A 14,460-nucleotide genomic window follows, 5' to 3' on the forward strand; every position below is an offset into this window, starting at 1 on the left:
AGCAAAATGCTGTCTTTGGACACCATCCATAAAATAAAGAGTCATTGTAAATGTGTTCAATACAGGGTCATTTTTCAGAAAACACAATATAGTTAGCAGCTGTACATCAGGGAAGTAACGTGAAATAAAGTGAGAAGGGCATTACACAGTTGTTGAGCCAGATGCATCTTCAGATGTTTGCACAACTACTCTGAAGGCAAAGAGAGACTTACAGGTGCAACAGAGCAAAGAAGGTGGCTCACAGCAGGCCACAGTTTCTGGCCACACTAGTCTCCAAGATGGTGATGCTGTTCCTACCATGCATGCTCTGCTGTGTATGGTACCTTCTGGCTCTCTTGGTGCTCAGTGATGACCCAACACACAGTAAGAAACATGGGTACCCAACACATCATAGAGGAGCTAGAATATTACTTATTACATTTTCATATTGTTATTTATAGGCCCATCAATCAATATTTTCTCTATACTACCTGCCCATAGTATTCTCGAAGGAGTGACACATCACTAAATCTATCTTGCATTGTTTTACTAAATCACAAAGAATATCAAACAGTTATTCCTGACATGCAGGGTCACACCACAGAAAACGAGCCATTGGCATACACCACAGAAAACGAGCCATTATGCCAATCTGTGAGGGAGATCCCTAGAAACCATCCAGGCTTGATGCAGAGTATATGAGATTTGACAGATCTATAGACCTGATGGTACAACTTGGGGTATGGCAGTAGCACCAAGCATGGGTACTTCTGCATTTTCACCAGGGCTCTCTAGCACCTTTCACTTATGTGCAAAATCTATCTCAGTAGATATAAGAACTATCAAGGAGAAAATAGGTAAAATAAAGATACTCATCTTCCTCTTTTCCTTTTTCCTTTCTCTTTTATTCCTTTCCTTTGTCTCCAAAATTTAAACACAGACCATATGTTTTCTTTTACTTGACCTTAAGATTACACTTTAGTTGAAGTTGCATGACGTTGTTCTTATTTAATGTTAGGACAGACTTAACATAGGTATTCGCTGTTATGGATTTTTTTTGTTCTTTTTTTTGTATAACTAAATTTAATACGAAAGGGAAGTTTTAGGTATTCCAGCATTTTCTGCACAGTAACACCAAAGTACTCCCACACAATAAAAAACTATCTGAGAGTAATGCAACAGGTCTCAGTACAGAAAGGCTGGACTTCCATTACTATCTAGCTTAAGGTTTATATTAAATACCTAATGTGCAAGCAACACACGAGCAAAACTAAAATCAAGGAACTTCTGGGGCACACTTGAAAAGTCTGGGATGGGGACCTTGAGTTACACCCCAAAACATTTCGGGTGAAATCACCTGCTGAGCCACCAAGGAGACATACGGCCCTGGCACAGGGCACAAAAAAAGACTGGGGTTTGCACAAATTTGTCTCTGTTAACCTTTAGTTTTTTGTTTTAATCACCAAAGGCTACTTAAATAACTCTGGTTCAGCCCTGTATATAGGACTAAATTAAAAAATAAACATAAACATTAAAAAAATTCAAAGGCTAACATGTAAGACCTTACCACAGCTCCTATATCAGAAAATGTTCAAGTTTTCCCTAAAAATTAAAGCTGCTTAAAAGAAAAGTTGCCTGAACTCAGTGCTTTGGTCACTGTCAAAGTCTTCTTTGTTTCACATACCAAATTACAAAGAAAATTCAATTTTATCATCTGAAGGAAAAGGAGAACGAAAATAACATCACTCAAGTGAATTATCACCTCTGGTAACTCTCAAAAAGCAACCTAATTATTTTATTGCTTTAGATAACCAAAATTACCTCAAGACACCATTGGGCAGAAATACAATACAATAGGCAACACATAAGAACTTAAACTTTATCAGCCCAATCTTTAAAACTGTCCGCATTTATTTGTGCATGAAAATAGAGTGTGACAAGGCACCTAATCAGCCTCTGCTTTTACTGCAATCCCATTACAGTCAAAGCCAATTAAATGTAACACTACATTTTAAAATATGCAATTAATTATGATTAGACGCAACTGTCCATGCATTCACTTTGTATACACAAAACTTGAAATGGAACAGTAAAACAAGGTCCTGGTTGTGTTCAAAGCAGCTTTGACCTTCTTTACCAAAAGCCTCTTACGGATCGCACAGATGTTCAGAAAGAAGAATAAAGTTTCAACGTGCTGGAGTTTAACACACCCTTTACAAGCAGAGGATTGTGAGCCTTCTCAAAAGATCTTAATTGTCAGGGCCCTGAGTGCACTAATGATCTTCAGTTGCCAAGAGTGGTACCACCTGAGACCTCCTTTTCCCCTACACAGATTCCCTGCCCAGGGGCTCCATGTAAGCTGAGGTCTGAGCAGTGGTACAGGAGTGCCTGTCTCCAGATCACTACCACCCACGTGAAGGGCCACTGAGGGAGCTGTCTCTGCCTGCTGTATTCAGATACCTTGGGTGAAATGGGGTCCTGGTGAGTCAGGATTTGGCCAGCCCTAGTATCAGCCTCAGCTCCTGGCTTGGCCCCCGTTTTGCTACACTCTGACATGAGTCCTCCCTTGATGAGCTGACCCTTTAATAGATCTTCCAAAACTTGTTGTGCTCACATAATGCACACTCTAACTAGATCTACTTCTTTTCTGTTAAGATAGAAAACAATCTGCCTTTTAAGCTGCAGTGTTATCCTTAGCTCGCTAAAGTAACACTGGACTTCAGCTGCAGAAGTATAAAGGAAGGGAAATTCTGTATAGGAACACAGCAGGCTGTTAGAGGATTTGATATAGATATGGTTAAAAATTGGCTTTTAAATTTCTAAAGTACAGTTATGGAGAGGATTTTAAATGGCCACCAGATGTCCTCACTTTTATACAAACATTCAGACTACTATGGACAGGATCTATACTTTAACAGATGAATACCTGTGGTAGCAGACAAAAATCTTCATTTGAGATGACAGACTGCTTTTTATGAGAAATTTCAAATGGTGAATGGTGATTGCAGTAGTACTAGCTATTCTACTCCGAGAGTTTTAATTTAAACACAGCCATTGAACTTTCAGAGGTCCTTGCTCCTGGGCTCACAAAAGGCTTCACTGCTTTGGTAAGAACCCTGGTAGGGGCAGTGGCTCTCCAGAGCACAAGCCTTGCCTATAGATGTACTCAGTGAATTTCCCTGGCTTTGCCACGCCCTTGGGTGCCCCAGCACACAGCGGCTCATCCCTGTCAGGCTCGCAGGTCCAAACTCTGAAGGTCCAAGCACAGCCCAAAGCTTAACAGATAGAGCTGATGAGAGGTTTTTGTCTTTTTTTTTTTTTTAATATCTAATGCAAAAGGCTTTTATTGGCTAAATCTGAGGCAAGTCGATAATTAATTCAGTAACTTTTAATCCGAAGCAGTCAATTTATTCTTCAGGCGAACACTGCAATTAATACTGCCTGAACTTCAAAATTGGGCAACTTCCTTTATAGTGAGGTTCAGTGATGATTCCCGAGTGCTTTAAAACTGTGCCAACAGTCATTCAGGCTAGGATGAAATACGAAAGTTACTGCCTGACTAGTAGGATGATCCCAAAAGACAGGGAAAGTGAATAATTGCTGCTAACCTGGTTGGTTGTGCTCAAATCTTTTGAAACCTGGTCTCAATCCAGCCAGCTAACCAGACACCTAATAACTACTGTTTCCCAATAGTAGACTTAAGACCTTCTTCTCTCTGTAACATCACATTTCACTTTTGATCCATAATTCCAGCTATGCAGAAAGGAGTTTAAGAAAGAAACAATTACAGATTAACAGTTAAGAAGATGTAGGGAAAACAAGGGGTGTTGGGTCCTTCATACCTCACTGCAGCTCTCACACCAAGGCAGTGGGATCAATAGCAATGATCACCATCACGAACAGGATTACTGTGGACAAGCCATGAAGGAAGGGTATTTAAATTGATTTCATTGTTTTATTTTACATTATTCCAAACTCCCTCCTCAGCAATTTTTCATTTATGCTGTTGCTTACTGGGCAAGCGGCAAGGTCGGTACTGCTCAGGTGATGCACAGGACAGGAATGAGGAGCTGACCTAATGCAAATCTCCTGACTGTTCCCATATTCCTGGACAGAAAAGTGACTAATATTTGATGGGTAAATTCCAGTTTCGTTTAAATTGGAAAAAATAATTTTTTCACTAAAGTAGAACATCTAAATCTTCAAAGATTATGAGACAAAAGGGGTTACAATTTTTTGTTTTATTACCACATAACTGCCTATCCATGGGTATTACCTAAAAAAAAAAGTTTGACATTTGACACCATAAGGGGGACTCTGAAGAGAATTTCTTTAAAGCATTGCAGCTAAGGAAACACACACAGATCCATTTTAATAGAACATTATTCATAGTTCCTGGTAACATGAAAAATAATTAATGTCAATGACGTCTACAAAGCAACGTGCAACAGCAAGCCTACCCAGCTGGGGTATAAACCTTGTTCAGTTGCCTCTTTAACATTGATCCCTTTGTGCTTCCCAATTCATGGATTTAAAAGTCATCTGCAACTTCCCTGTTCCTGTGTGTGTGAGACAGCACATATAAAAGCTGTTGCTCTTGCTGGGCAGGAACAGGAAACAGCTGATTCACACTGCAGGGGATCTGCAAATTGATATCAGAGTGAGCTTTTACAGCTTTTTAAACTGACTGTCATGTGAGAGCAGTTAAGTCTAACTCCTGCTTAGAACATGGGTTTGTAGGAAGACAATAGAAAGGGGAAATGGTATCTACAGCTGTCACCAAAACTTTGATATACTTCAGTATTGACACTGCAGGCTGAGAAGAATTAAGTCAGGCTACAAAGAACACTCAAAAATCCAACAAAGCAATCAATATCTTCAGCAACCTCAGGCTTTCGCCATTTATCTTTTTAATACTCTGCCTTGAAGAGCTGACACCATGTTTGACTATCTCACCTCAAACTGGCGTCTCCAGCTGGGGTCATATCTGTGCCCTGCTTTGATGCTTCTCTGATTCCCACAGCCCCACCAGGCTATGGCTGATAGGGTGTATCTCCAAAATCATACTTGCTCTAAATATTCAGAAAAGTTTAAATTCCTTATATGAAACATAAAGAGCTCAGCCCAACTTTGCTGCAGCTAAAGCAAACTGTAACCTGCATTTTAAGCCAAGACAGAGGTTTTTGACCAGTACCTTCATTCAACAGCAATTTTATGTGTCTGGTAAGAGCTGTTTTTGAGTGGGGGAACAGCAGCTTGGTTCCACCACAGGTACCCTCAGTCACCTCAGCTTGCTTCAGCCAGTGTCAGTGCAACAAAACAGTTGACACTGCAACAAGACCAATGCTGAACCTTCAGGGAGCCTGTGCACATCTGGATGTGCCTCTCCTCCAGGGAGGCAAAAGGACCCTTTTGCAGAGGAAGCAGAATCCAATCCAAATGAGAAATTTGAAGTACTCCAAGCCCAAAACAAAACAGAAGACTATAGCTAGTATAAGAAAATACACAATGCTTCACATCAAGTATGGAAACAAGAAAAAAAACCCAAAGCCTTGAGGACCTACAGAAAATAGCTCAGCTATTGCAAAGATGTGCACAAAGACCAGAGTTCTTATAAATGGTGTTCTATTAAGAGTGATTATAAATTTATAAGCATTTCCATATATCTCCATCAAGTCTTCTCTCATTAACTCCATGCGCCTTTAAAAACAAAGTTCTGCCTTCAGAATATTTCACATGCAATGTATTAATACAAGTATTATCTAAAATGATTAACACCTATATACCCTAACATAAAAATATAAATACGCAGCTGATATCTAGGTAAAAATTATCTCTGATTTTTAGACACAATGTATAACAACTTATTTACACATTACCGCTTAAACAAAAACCGCGACACCCGACTCGGAATTGCTGAGCTACTGCAAATAGGTTTTCCCATGTTTCATCACCACATACATATCCCACAAACCTGCAGGTGCTGTTGACTGAGTCCTCGGGGCAGTGGTGGTGGCACTGACAGGACAGCTTCTTCTGTGGAGGGGCAGGTGCCGTACTCTCACCGTCTTTTCTGGTCTCCATGCTCAGCTTGCCAGAACTTCGCAAGGGCATGTTGTCTAGAAAATTAGCTATAAATATATGAGGGGGGAAAAAAGAAACAGTTGTAGGCTGCGTTGCAAGACTTGAAATGAAGGTTTTAATGTGTTTCTATCCATCAAAATTTGAGACAGTTATTTGAGACAACAAATAACTACAGAATGGTTTTCTGTAGGCATCTCTGGAACGGTCACCACGTTTGAGGCTTATGGGACCTTGGTGGTATTAGATCAAAGGTGCTGATGTTCAAGTTCTGCTGCTGCCAAGATATATATTGTGCTTTTATTATTACATATCGCACAGCACAGCTTTTCTTCTATTGCATTACACAGCTCAAATCCTTGGTTACACCTTTGAGTTTTCTTTATCTCTACAGCACTTGGCACAATTCTACATCAACTGAACCCCATAAAAATCAGTGGGATTTATGGTACTCCAGGCAGAACAGAACACAGCCATACAAATTAACAAAGATTTAACAGAAAGTGATGTTCTTTCAAGTTCAATAACACTTTCTGTGAATTGCATAAGCATTACTTGGAAAACAAGGAAAAGAGTAAATTTCTGTAAAAAAAGTCTATAAACAAAGTAAAAGACAAGAATGTGTTTTAGAATGAACAATGTTGAAATATATGGAAGTGATTATTTATAAATTATCAGAGTACTGAATCTCTATGGAGCTAGTGGAGTACAGCTGGAGATGATGGTGATAGGCTAGAAGCTGTTTAAGCAACCTTCCCCAGCCTTCAGCTCCACTCATAAATATCAGCTTTCAGTCCTTGTGAATGTTTTAAACCTCAAAGACAAAAATGAGATTAGCATGAAAAGCTTCAACTGGCAGTTCCTCACTTTCCTTTTGGTTCCCTGTAAGAAATCTTACTAAAAGGTCATTTAAAAACAGCTGTCTCCAACAGAGTAGTTGTAGAGCAGGCTTGAAATTCTTGATTTACTGTTAAGTCTTTAGAAACAATTGGCGTTATAATTATTTTGATTGGCTCCTGAACTGCTGCTTTGACTCCAAAATCTTCCCTAAATCTCCATCATCAGGACTGATATATTGTGGAGCTGACAGAAAATTCTATCCTATTTAGCTCCCCACAGAGGGATGGAGTGGGCAAACAGGCAGAGGTAATGGGAACAAGTAGCTACACTTCAGAGCTTGGATGGCAAGAACAGGCTGAAAGATTCTGAAACGGTGAAAGGCTGGAGGAAGCTCAGGGCTATTCAACCAGTCCATGCTCTTAGGAAGACTGTTAACAAAGTCCACCCTGTGCTCCTGGGTGCATGGGACCAGCCAGTGCCTCGAGCACAAGCGTGCACATCATGCCTCCCAGCTGCATACCTGCATACCCCTCCTCTCCTGTGCCAGCTCTGACAGGAAAGTCCTGCAAATGGATAGGCACTGGGAACAACTGGCAGACAGGCTTTAATTTTCTTCAGTGTAACAGGAGACATGCAAGCTTATCCCTAGCCAACTCGGAAAAAGCTGCAACTTGTTAGCTCTGGGGAAAGTGGGGCTTTGCACATGAGAACATTGCATTTAGAGAAGCGTTAGCTTTTTTGAACATCATAGCCCTTCCACTCCTTGCATACTTCTTGCACGAGAGGTACATTAATAATATTAAGGGGATACACTTGAAAGAGAATCATTTACCATACCAGACTAATACACCTACAAAATACAAAACTCATACAGCTTGGCCTTTGCTCAGTACCTATGCATCCCACTGAAACCGACTGGAATTTTGATTAGCTCACCTTTTTTTAAAGTCAAACCAGGAAATTAGTTACAAAACATACACAAACTATGGGCTTGTAACCCCTGTGTCCAACATTAAGATATAAACTGGATTCATGACACAACTGGATGTCAAAGTCCCGCTTGGCAAAATTAGAACTAAATGCATTGGTTCACTCAAGATGCATTGTGTATCTATATTGTTGTGTACTTGTAGCTGTACCATAAGATGGAGTAGATGCATAAATTAAGAAAAAAAATGCACGTTTTTTTGTTTTTTATAATATCGTGATGATAACAAATCAACAGATGTTTGCTCCCTGGATCACAAGATTAGGGATTATGTAAATTCTCTTTCAATTGGCAATTTTTATCTGTATTGCTCTGAATGGGGAATCTTCGACTATTAATATTCCCCTCAAGGATTTTCAGACTTCAAGCTCATGAGGCAATTGAGTGAAATAGTTTGCTTTGTGCATCATTTCCATGGCTCTTTCTTCGAGCTATCAGCAGTTTCAGCAGGGATCTTTCCCCAGCAAGGAGTACAAAGACAAAAGCATTTTACACCTAGCAAAGAAAAAGGGAAAGGTTTAATTACACATTAGATCGTGCCTGAAGATGTTAAATTTAGACAGCTAAATACCTTCCCCACAATATATACAGTTGTAGATCATTCCTTTTTTCAACAAATGAATAAGGCAGCCACACTCCAGCGCAATCTATACCCATCCCTCATCAGGGATGTGATCATGAATAGCTCCTGCAAAACTTGCCATAAACAACAATAGCTTACACTCCTAGACATGGTTGTACTCTTGGATATAATAAAACAAGTGGAAGCTGCTGAATTAGAATCAAATATCTGAAGTACCATCAAAGCATGACAGCTTGCTATTTAGAGACGTAGTTTGTTTTTCAGAAAATGCAGGACAAGTAGGCTGGCATTCAAATTTACACTTTCCAAGAGTGCAAAGTAGGAATGTAGCCTAGCATTTTGCTTTCAGCTAATGGTCAGGGTCAAAACTGCAAAGCCATTGCAGTTCACTGTCAAATACATTAAATTAAATAAAAATAAAAGTTATGAATAAGACCCTTTCAATCAAGCTATTTTCTGTCTTCTACAATGAAAACATCTTCTCACTCTATTCTCTTGCTCCTTTCATGTCTTAATTTCCTGGCTGCTAGCTAAAAGGATGGGCAGATCTTTTGCCACTGAAATTCAGATGTCTCTCCAGCAGATAACCGTAGAACATGTAAGAACTCTCCTCCCACTCAGAGTTGAGTTTCAACAAGGTCTTTTGACCTCTACGTCTGCTTGACTTTAGAGCAGAAAGATTTTCAAGCAGTCCCTTCCCCAAAGTGTAACATGTAGGAAGAAACCCACATGAGCTTTCCAGCTTGGCAACAGGTTGCCCCTGATTTCAGGTGTGAAATGCACAGTTTGGGATGGTGAGCAGCTTGCTCATCTTGCATTTGCTTCTGTGCTGTAACAAGCACATCTTGGTCAGACAGCCTTGGCTCCGTCTAGGAATTAGAAGCCTTTTGGGCTTTGAAAGCTCTCATAAGGAGATATATCCAAGAACCCTGAAAGCAAAGGATTTCAGGCTATTTAAGTTTGGCTGCTTCTTTGCTGTAGCCTATCCTGTTGCAGTCTGCTTATGGTCAGCTTCCCAGCGAACTGAGCACAGCTTGGGAGAACTGCAGAAAAACAGTGGTATCAAAAATAAGGTAATTGTAGTCTGCTGAGAAACTTACTAACTGCACCAGGGAATTAATCAAAACAGCTGAAAGCTTGAAGGTCACCATCAGAATGGTATACCTGCATCAAATTTAGTTGGTTTTCTCAGCTTATCTCTCTTTTTCCACTAAAATTCACCAACATGTACCTTCCACAACAAGGACTGGCAGTCAGCCACCATGGCTTTTACTTTCCTCTATAGGACTGGGACCACTGAAAACTGTGATGTGATGGCCTCTGTTATCACTCTGTACCCAAGAACTGGGACTGTGTACAGCACGCTACTATTGTGATTTTTCCAAATGTGTGTCTCTCTCTCCATGCTTTGAGCTCCTTTATGGAAAGGTACATCTACAAAGATCCTGAATCTAGGAGAAGGAAAACAAGGAAAATAAAGTGCTGTAAGATGAAAGTCATTCTCATAGTCATTCAGGATAATGCTAATGTCTAGTTTAAAGCCCTATTAACCTCCATTGTCAACAAATCATCCTATTTGTATATATTCTTCCACTTTGCTTCCCATCCCTCCTACACTTCATGGTAATCTGTGAGCACTAAGATTTGCATCCAAATACTAACTTTGTCATGTGGCAAACTCTTCTATGGCATTTCAATTAGTTTTGCTATCATTTTCTTAAAATGACTGAGATGTGATTACAGATCCCCACTCTACAATCACAATGAAGTAACTACCAGGATGAATTATAACACGGTTTTAAATACTGTTGTTGTTTATTGGTTTGACAGGTTTGTAGACAGTGGTACCTCGCACACAAAAGGAAAATCACCTATTTAAGCTTTGCATCAGTTCAAGTAGGTGCAAAAAAAAAAAAAAAAAGGTCTAGAGAGCCCGTCTCTTAGTGTACATTCAGTCTTCAAGATCTCTGCCATAGCTGCCAACGAGTACTTCAGCCCCTGCCAACTGTAGCCATAGTTATGTGATTTGGACAGAAATTTCCCCGCTAGAACCTGGAAAAAGCCCAGTAACTCATTTCACACTGGCTCACAGCCATCAGATGGTAATGACTTTTGGGCATTGCTCTGATTCAACAAGTCTGGTAATGTAGGAGGTGAAAAGCTCTTTATTCTGCTCCTCTGCATTCTCTAGTTTAAATCTTAAGCCATCCTGTTCCCAGAGGATGAAGAATTAGCAATAGTTATCTTAACAGACTGATGTCTGTGCCACAGCTGTGTGATTTATGTGCTGTCTATGCAGTGAAAAAGCAGATCTCCCATGACCTTGCATGGGTTTGTCAGGAGTAAAAGTCAGACTTGCTCCTTCCCAAAACAGATGCTAAGGGCCACCAACAAGCATTTTCAGGGAAAAAAAAAGTGTCAGAGTTCTGTGCTTACATCTTTCAACTTAGGGTATTTGAAGCCTCAGATTGATTCAATATCAACCATTCATATTTTCCCAGTCTAATAACAACATCTGGCTAGCAACAGCACCCACTGACTCTGAATGATGCTTACTGCTTCAGAGAAGGTACACACCTAGGAAGCTTTACACATCATGGAATAGCTTTTTCAGCTGCTGCTTTGCACTGGAAATTAAGGATATTCATACAAAAATGTCTGAACAGTAACTGAAAACAAAAGAAAGCAACCCACTCAAACCTGAGAAGAAAATCAGTCAATTTGATGGAAGTGTTAGAGGGAAACTTTAAACCATAAGATGGCTTCATTTATGCCCTGTATTAATCTACACAGTGCACTTTTCCTCAAAAAAGTCTTTTATTAAAATACAAAACTATCTTGCAACACCCTGCTAGAGTTTCCTATGCCATATCATAAACCACAACCTGATGACTTCCCCCCAGGATACAGTTATACCATCAACATGATTGTTTTAGGAGAAGGGGAAATAAGTAACTGCTAACTCGCTCTACTTTACAGTCATCAGATAAAAGAATTTCCATGGGATATTTTTTGGCAAATAGTCAGCAATGAAAACACAGCACAGTTAAAGAACTTGAAATAAATTGCACCTCTTAACTCAGCCTGATCTACTGTGTAAAATAGTCAAGAGGTAACAGTAAAACACTTTTTTATTGGTGATAAATATATAACAGAGAAGGAAAACTGGATCAAGATAGTTTCCTTTGCTGGATATTCAAGGCTACAATAAAACTCAAGAAAAGATCAGATCTATTTTTGATCTAAAAACACAGTAAACAAAATCTAGCAGTAATACACCGGAAAAATGAAAACAACGTGCTTTCCTTTTCAGCGTGTGACTATATTGCACTAGTAAGCCCAAACTGAGGTTGGTATCAATCAGTGTTTGAAAACACCTGTACCTTGATATATGTTTACTGTAATAAACTGACATACTAAAAAAATAGTAGCATTGTGGGGTTTGTGTATGATTTACACCATTTCCCACCTATGCTGGATTTCCTGTACACCAAAATATATAGAACCTACACATTGCTCCTTCTTATCTGTATATTTCAAAATTCGGGGTCATTTTGCTTCTATTTGTGATGCAAATAAAGTTTAAAATATATTGTACTTTTAAACAATCCATCAAGGTAGTTTGCTTAAAAACTGTTTCTGTCCATACTCATAGAATTGCCGCTGAGTGCCAATATAGCTATATGCACAGAGCACCACTTTAAACAATGTATTTATTTTTCAGAATTATTAGCTAAATAGTTACATTCAGCATGGAATGTAATAAGCTGTGACAAAGCCACTGAGAAAAGGCCCTTCAAATTAATACCCATCCCATACTACACGCAACTTAACACGAAGGCTTCTCTGGTGTCATTGCCCATGGAAAATGAACATGTAATCTGCTATCTACCATTACATCACAGGAGTCTCTGACCCAAGACTCCATGGTAAAGGAATGCTGGAAGGAAAACCCTCCCTTGGTCAAATAGGATTGGGGTCTAGAACACTTAAGCAGAGATCCACAAGTCCATGGGCCCCGATGGGATGCATCCATTAGTGCTGAGAGAGCTGGCAGACACCGTAACAAATCTTTGAAAGGTTGTGGCAATCCAGAGAGGTGCCTGAGGACTGGAAGGAAGCAGATATCACCCCAGTTTTCAAAAAGGGCAAGAAGGAGGACTCCGGGACCTACTGGCCAGCCAGCCTCAGCTGAATCCCTGGAAAGGTGATGGAGCACCTCATTCTGGAGGCCATCTCTATCCACATGGATGACAATAAGGTGATCAGGAGTAATCCACATAGATTCACTAAAGTTAAATCACGCTTGACCAATCTGATTGCCTTCTTCAATTAAACCCCTGGATGGATGAGTGGACAGAAGTGAATATTGTCTGCCTGAACTCAAGCAAGGCTTTCAACACTGTCTCTCACAACATCCTCATAGGCAAACTCAGGAAGTGTGGACTGGACGAGTGGACAATGAGGTGGACTGAGAGTTGGCTGAACGGTAGATCCCAGAAGGTTGTAATCAGTGGCACAGAGGCTATTTGGAGGCCTGTCACTAGTGGTGTCCCCCAAGGTTCAATACTAGGCCCATTAACTTATTCATCAATGACTTCGGTAAAAGAGCAGATGTCTCCTCAAGTTTGCTGACAACACAAAGCTGGGAGGAGTGGCCGATATGATAGCATGCTCTGCAGCCCTTCAGAAGGACCTTGAGAGGTTGGAGAGATGGGCAGAGAAGAAACATCTAAAATTCAACAACAGCAAATGCAGGGTTCTGCACCTGTAGAGGAATAACCCCAGGTACCACTACAGACTGGGGGCTGACTCGATGAAAAGCAGCTCTGCAGAGAAGGACCTGGGGATCCTGGTGGACAACAAGCTGTCCATGAGCATCACCTGAACAAAACAGGGGATGGAAGTTAAGGTACAAAGATGTGAAATGAGCAGTCTGGATGTTAAGCTACAAACAGCAGAGTTTGTGCCACACTCTTCACTTAGAAAATTCTTATTAAAAAAAATATAGGAAGATTGCTATTAATATCCAAAGCTAGTTAGTTCTGCTTCTAAGCTGCAAATCACCACATACACTTGCAGTTCTCAGCAGCAAACACCAAATGCGACCATCAGGAGACTACGCAAATATCACTAAAAGCGATCTTGAAAGCTCTTCTGAACAGTAGCAACAGGGGAAAAAATACGCAGATGGGACGCAATGCAATGTGATACCATTGCTACTAATCTATGCTTTGCTATTTGATCTTCAGGAAAGCAGCAAAGATTGCACTCGGTGAGCTGTAGATTTTTACTTATTATCATTTCAGATGATATTTAGACTGAGGCATTCAGACAATGGAATTCAATAGACAGCTCTGATCCTGTGGCTCTCTTAGATATGTTTAACAAATCATTGTCACTCCTGTTCCCTTTCCCAGTGAAAAGAAACACAAGACCGCCACGCAGTTAAGACAAAAATAGCACCTGGAAGATAAAAATATCAGCTAGCCATTCTCGCCCCAAGATCAAAGACTGCACCTGTATATTAAAATATAATTACATGTGCACATGCCATGCTTGCAGAAAACAGTGCCAACATTATTCAGAGGTGCCAGTGCCCTTCTAACTGACTGGGTCTGGCTGTTCGCAAGTAGATGTGACATAACCCCAGCTCAGCCTAAAGAGCAACCTACTTCACAAATTACTAACTCCTTTCTAATTCCTACTACATTGGAGTCATTCCCTCTCACTTCTCATAAGAATAAATTAAACAGTGTCGATATCTACAAAAACAAAACTGTCATATAGCTATGTTATGGCATAAGCATGGTATATTTTCACTGGCTTTTTAAAAATTTACATATATATGTATAAAACTTTATTGATTAACTTATCATGCTTCTCAAATCAGGGGGATCATGCTTCCTACCAATTTCCCTTCCCACTTTTCCAAAAGTGCCTATCTATCTCCCAGAAGGACAGATTATTTAGTGTCTGAAAAAGGAAC

General features: G+C 40.0%; 1 protein-coding gene across 1 annotated transcript in view; it reads right to left on the bottom strand.

Annotated features, from left to right (window-relative positions):
- The window catches only part of BMPR1B (bone morphogenetic protein receptor type 1B), a 29,850-nt gene extending 23,744 nt beyond the window's left edge, over positions 1–6,106 (bottom strand). Inside the window, exon 1 of the mRNA XM_027636176.1 lies at positions 5,954–6,106. Coding sequence (XP_027491977.1) covers positions 5,954–6,093 — 140 coding nt within the window. The 5' untranslated portion in view covers positions 6,094–6,106. The remainder of the gene's footprint in view (positions 1–5,953) is intronic.
- Positions 6,107–14,460: the final 8,354 nt, after the last annotated feature.

Source organism: Corapipo altera, unplaced genomic scaffold, assembly GCF_003945725.1.
Source record: "Corapipo altera isolate COAL_440 unplaced genomic scaffold, ASM394572v1 22b, whole genome shotgun sequence".
Lineage (NCBI taxonomy): Eukaryota > Metazoa > Chordata > Aves > Passeriformes > Pipridae > Corapipo > Corapipo altera.